The following is a 6263-nucleotide window of genomic DNA, read 5'->3' as shown; positions in this document are numbered from 1 at the left end:
GCTGGGGGCGGGGCCACAGCCATACAAGGGAAAACTCTATGGTTTTCCCTTGTACGGTCGTGGCCCCGCCCCCAGCGTGCCCAGCATCATAACGTCACTTCCTGGTGACGTATGTGCGGCGCGCGTGCACTTGGCGCGCACACACTCCGGGGATCCACCCGGGAGTCCCCCGCCACCAAGGTAAGTTCCACTTGGCAACCCTAGTCCTTCTGCATGCGAAGGAAATGCTTAACCCCAAGCAAACAGTTGCTCTTGCTTCCTAGAAGGAAAGAGAGATGTGGCGTCTTCCTTTACAACCCAGAGATCCAAACAACAAGGAATTGTCACAACGGAACCACAACAGTGGTGTAATAAAACTGGTATGTAAGCAACATAAGAGGCTGGAAAAGGAAGGTTCAGAGATAGTTCAACTGTTTGCTCCTGACCCCACCAAGTTTTCTCCTTAATGCTACACCTGAATGCTCCCTCTAAGCTGTGGAGTCTTGTGAGCAAAAATTCTACTTTGTGAGCTACCGGCACTAAAGTTGTGAGCCAGCGATTTGGCTACGGCATCAATTAGTTTGCTCTGGAGCCATCCTTCCCGAGCTGAGACAAAAATGTGTGTGAGCTGGAGGCTGAACAACTGTGACTTTCCCAGAAAAGATGGTCAAAAGTTTACCAATGGTTGAATAAGTAATCTGTATAAAAGACTCTATATATATCGTGCATTTTGAACATGTGTATATGTGGTTAAGTGAGATAACTGAATAAAAATACGTTTAAAAACAAAACAAAACTGTGGCCTAGCGCACACTAACTCAGCTTAGAGGGAACACTGTACCTGACTCATCGGGTTCCACCTTTCCTCTGCCCCCGCACCCCTCCTTAGCCCCTGGCCACAGGCCACTTTTTCTAAAACAACAGCTGCTACTTCGAAAGAGTCTTCCTTACCCTGATGGGGTACACGACGGCTTCCTTCACTAACTGTTTGGCCGCATCGAGTCCGATAATGTCACCCCACTGTACATTCGGGTTATGAAGGTAAATATCCTGCAATGGAACATTTGATCTGTTTTAAAAACGTAACACCTGCTTCCCTGTAGGAGCTATTTTATCTTTGAGGTGCAATTTTGTCCTTCCCTTCCCACCAAGGGGATCACGGCGATGTACATGGTTCTCTCATCATTTACCTTTTCTTCATTTTATAAAGTTTATATCCCTCCTTTCTGTACTCATAAGGGCTGCCGAAGTGGCTAACAAATTAAAATATATATAATTTAAAAAGAATCACATCTTAAAAACCATTAAAACAAACAAAAGCACATCTTAAAAACCATTAAAACAAACAAAAGCACATCTTTAAAACCAGAGAACAAACTGTCTCCGATAGAAAGAGAGAGGGGGTGGCCCGAAGGCCTGAGGAAAAAAATCCTCTCAGAGGATTGACGAAAATAAAGTTTTTTTTGTTGTTGTTGAAAATGAAAAGAAAACAAAAGGAAACCAAGGAGGGTATCCAAAGGAGAAAAAAGGTTGAAGAGCTGAGAGGCCCAGAGGCAGCTACAGCGATCCGATGAGGAGATAAGCAAAGTAAGTCCTTCCAACGTGGCGATAGGAAAAAAACTGGCGGGATGTCCGCGCCCGTCCCTCTGGGCATGCGCAGTGGGGTTCCTGCGCTTGCCTGAGGGGATGAGCGCGAAAATCAGTCAGAAAAGAGCTTGCTACAGCACCGATGAATCCAGCGCGGGCGCACTAGATCCCATTGGTGTGAAGCACAGAGACCACGAAGAAGATCCACTGAAACCAGAGCTAAAAGACACAAGACACCATACAAATAATTAAAACACTGGGCAGGAAGGATGGATTGCTGAGAGAACACCAAACGAAACAAAAATCTGCAAAACAACCCTGCGAGGCTGGACAGACTGAGAGAGAATGAATGGCTCTTATCCATTGACCTTCATGGTGGGCAGGTACTTTATAGTTTTACATAGCACCTCCTGCTATGTAAAACTATAACACGGAAAAGAAAAAAGAAAAATGGACCACCAATGGGACTGTTGCACTGAACTCCCATCCTTAGACGTTTGGTGGAATGTTTGCAAATAGAAACTTCTGTTGATTGTGAAAAGGCGACGGCGTTACACTAAGCTTCGATAATACAGAGACATAGTTATTATGTCACAGTTGTATTTGGTTGCTTACCAGCCTCCAGGTGTGGCCTGGAGATCTCCTAGAATTACAACGGAGCTCCAACAAACATGGATCAGTTCCCCTGGAGAAAACTGCTGCTTTGGAGGATCGACTCTATGGGATCACACCCCTGGCTGATCTCCCTCCCCAAACCCTCCCCTCCTCAGGTTCTATCTCCAAACCTCCAGGAATTTCCCAACCCAAAGGTGGCAACACTAAATCATACAAAGAAAACCTTTGAAGTTCTGTGGGCGGCTTCATCTAGTGGTGGCAGGATGCTACCATTCGGGACGATGCTGACACCCCAGCAAGCCCAGCATCCTCATCTGCCAGCAACCACAGAGAAGAAGAAGAAGAGATGGGATTTGTACCCCGCCCTTCAATACCCAAAGGAGTCTCAGAGTGGCTTACAAACTCCTTTCCCTTCCCCTCCCCACAACAGACACCCTGTGAGGTAAAAGAAGAAGAAGAAGACACTGGATTTATACCTCACCCTTCACTACCCAAAGGAGTCTCAGAGCGGCTTACAAACTCCTTTGCCTTCCCCTCCCCACAACAGACACCCTGTGAGGTAAAAGAAGAAGAAGACGACGACACTAGATTTATACCCCGCCCTTTACTACCCAAAGGAGTCTCAGAGCGGCTTACAAACTCCTTTCCCTCCCCCTCCCCACAACAGACACCCTGTGAGGTAAAAGAAGAAGAAGAGATTGGATTTATACCCCGCCCTTCACTACCCAAAGGAGTCTCCGAGTGGCTTACAAACTCCTTTCCCTTCCCTTCCCCTCCCCACAACAGACACCCTGTGAGGTAAAAGAAGAAGAAGAAGAGATTGGATTTATACCCCGCCCTTCACTACCCAAAGGTGTCTCAGAGCGGCTTACAAACTCCTTTCCCTTGCCCTCCCCACAACAGACACCCTGTGAGGTAAAAGAAGAAGAGACTGGATTTATACCCCGCCCTTCACTACCCAAAGGTGTCTCAGAGCGGCTTACAAACTCCTTTCCCTCCTCACAACAGACACCCTGTGAGGTGGGTGGGGCTGAGAGAGCTCTTGACATAAACTGCTGTTTTTCAAGAACAGCTCTGACAGAACTATGGCTTGCCCAAGGTCATCCAGCCAGGTACAAGTGGAGGAGTGGGGGAATCAAACCCAGTTCTCCCAGGTTAGAGTCCGCGCACTTAACCACTGCACCAAACTGGCTCTTGACACGATCCTGGTGGAAGATCTCCTGCATAAACCCCACTTGAGTGAATGGGAGTCATGGAAGAGCAGAGATTCAGTTCAGTGGGGTTCATCCAGGGGACCATCCCCTTGAAATGCACTCAGAAATGTGGCATTCATTAAGGGTGTTCCTCATGTCTGGTTTTGGGACTGAGACAGAGACTCCTTGAAGAATAGGGTGAATTTCTCAACCAATGAGCATCAGAGGTAACTTGTGTGGACTGGAATAGAAGGTTCAGTCCTACCCGGCTCACGACTGCAGCAAGTTCTCGCATCTCACCGGTCATCCCGATGAAGGCCCCAAGAGGTTTTAATAACCGTTCCTATAAAAAAACAGAATAAAAAGACTTCTGTTGTTCTGCAAACTGTGTAAAAAAGAATTGTTCAGGACAGAATTTTTGTGAAAATAAATGTGTTGCTGCTTGCTTGTTGTGAATTAATCCCTTGCAATTCACCTTGATGACAATCATTTGAAGAGACTGGATACGTTTTTTAAAAAAAGATACACTGTCAAAACCACTGTTCCGGAGGAAGAGAGGGTTAAAGTATCGTATATTGTAAACTCTGCATCCAAGAGGATGGGGGGGGGGAGGGGTTAAGAGAATTCTCTCATTTGGGTACACTCAGCCATTGGCCTCCCTCTCATTGGCTGGATGTTAAGCCTCTTTGGCCGTTGCTTGCCTTGTGTGTTTCATCTTATATAGGACCGTTCTTCTTCTCTCTCTTACCTGGGCTTGGAGGTGTAGCGAGTTAACCTTTCTGAAGTTAATCTGTTCACACTAAGTTAAATGTACCTACATGAATATGTCATGTAAAATGTGCTTCTAGTTCTGTAAGTAAAATTTCTTTCTCTTGTTACCATTGGAGTTGGACCATGTTTGCAATTTGTTTGAACAGCATTTTTTTCCTTTCACCGAGAAATGTGGAGGATCAGGGGTATACTGCATAAAGCTCCTGTACTTCCCAGGCAAATTAATAATTTCTTTGCACTTAAACCAACAGAATCAACTAAACCACCCCTTTCGCAATTTAAACTGTGGCCCTTGTTAAAACGTATTTGTTGATGGGGTCCCATCAACTGATACTACTACCTCCATCACTCCAGCCCCTGCCTGCACACCCTTCTAACTCTTCAAGAGAAGACGAAGAGATTGGATTTATACCCCGCCCTTCACTACCCAAGGGAGTCTCAGAGCGGCTCGCAAACTCCTTTCCCTTCCCCTCCCACAACAGACACCCTGTGAGGTAAAAGAAGAAGAGGAAGAGATTGGATTTATATCCCGCCCTTCACTACCCAAAGGTGTCTCAGAGCGGCTTACAAACCTCGTCTTTGCCACTCCAATTAATTAGATCAAACAAATGCATGTTTATTTCTCTACCATTCATACTATAATAATTTCGGATCCCTGGCTGCAGAATACTAAGTATTTTTATTTTTTTTTGCAGAAAACCGAACACATGTTATTTCCACCGAGGTTTTCCACTCATGGAATTACTTCTCAAATTTACTCTACCGGCAGGAAAGGCCGTCACTCACCGATGGGTCGGGATTGCAGTTCAGGCTGTGCAACGCAATTTCGCTCGATGCTCCTTTGATTGCATCTTGGATCATCCCACGGAAATCGATGATTTGGCCCTGAAGGAGATGGAAGCCGGGCTTGTTAAGAGAGGGATATGCAGAATAATAATAATAATCTTTCAATTTATTGATCGCTCAATCCTTGCAGAGCTGCCGGCTCGGAGCGATTTACAGTTACTCATGTGTTGACACAGGACTAACAATGATGGGGGTAAGAGAGGACAACATATATCATTTTAATCACACACACTTCGCAGTCGACAGGGAGTTTGGTCAGCTGTAAGCATCAGACGTGTTCTGGCAGCATTCTTCGTCGGCGTCGCTTGATGTCGTCAGCATTTTTCTCAGTCACAGCACACCACTGCCACTGTCTGGCTGGAATGGCCCATTGCAGGCTTTTCTTTGATGCTGCGTAGGTCTCTCTTGGCTTTTGATCTTACGCGCGGACCTTCCGTTTGTCGGCTAACACTTCCCACCAGGATATGCATCTGGTCTGAAACTGCCCCCCAGCGGGTCTTGAACCCAGATCCTGATGGGCTTAGACTCCCTCCCACCACCAAATACTGGCTACAGCAGGGAAACAGGGTAACAAGCCAGATGAACCACAAGGCCTCGGAACGGAAGTACACCGAAACAGGATATATGTTAAGGTGTGTTAAGTGCCGTCAAGTCGCTTCTGACTTATCGCGACTCGATGAATTAATGACCTCCAAAACATACTCTTGTTAACGGCCTTGCTCAGTTCAATCCATCTCATGTTGGGCCTTCCTCTTTTCCTGCAGGCCTTCAGCTTTTCCTAGCATTATTGTCTTTTCCACTGAGTCTTGTCTTTTCATAAGGTGTCCATAGTATGACAGGGATATTAGCTTCTAGGGAGAATTGAAGCTTGAAGGTGGTAAGGACCACCCTATAAATACTTCCTCATCTGGCTATGTCTCTGATCCAAGCAATGAAGACAGATCTGGTTCTTGCCCCCTGGAGACCCAGCCCTACGAGGAAAGGCGGAGGGACTTGGGGATGTTCAGTCTGGAGAAGGGGAGGCTGAGGGGGGGGGACAGGATGGCTCTCTTGAAGTATTTGAAGGGCTGTTACTTAGAGTTGGGCAGGGAGCTGTTCCTGTTGGCAGCGGAGGAGAGGACTCACAAGAATGGGTTTCAACGAAGGGTGGGAAGATACCGGCTGGATCTTAGGGAAAACTTTTTGGCAGTCAGAGTTGAGCAACAGTGGAATCAGCTGCCTAAGGAGGTGGTGAGCTCCCCCTCCCTGGCCATCTTTAAGCAGCGGCTGGAC

The 6263-nt window shown here is 46.7% G+C and overlaps 1 protein-coding gene across 1 annotated transcript in view; it reads right to left on the bottom strand.

Moving 5' to 3' along the window:
• KATNAL2 (katanin p60 subunit A-like 2) overlaps positions 1–6263 on the bottom strand; it is a gene marked incomplete at its 5' end in the record, with an annotated part of 37173 nt that overhangs the window by 24564 nt on the left and 6346 nt on the right. Inside the window, 3 exons of the mRNA XM_015421817.1 lie at positions 931–1029; positions 3640–3717; positions 4932–5030. Of these exons, the coding sequence (XP_015277303.1) occupies positions 931–1029; positions 3640–3717; positions 4932–5030 (276 nt within the window). The remainder of the gene's footprint in view (positions 1–930; positions 1030–3639; positions 3718–4931; positions 5031–6263) is intronic.

This window comes from Gekko japonicus, unplaced genomic scaffold, assembly GCF_001447785.1.
Source record: "Gekko japonicus isolate JY-2015 unplaced genomic scaffold, Gekko_japonicus_V1.1 scaffold5668, whole genome shotgun sequence".
Taxonomy (NCBI): domain Eukaryota; kingdom Metazoa; phylum Chordata; class Lepidosauria; order Squamata; family Gekkonidae; genus Gekko; species Gekko japonicus.
This window is presented reverse-complemented; position numbering and strand designations above follow the sequence as displayed.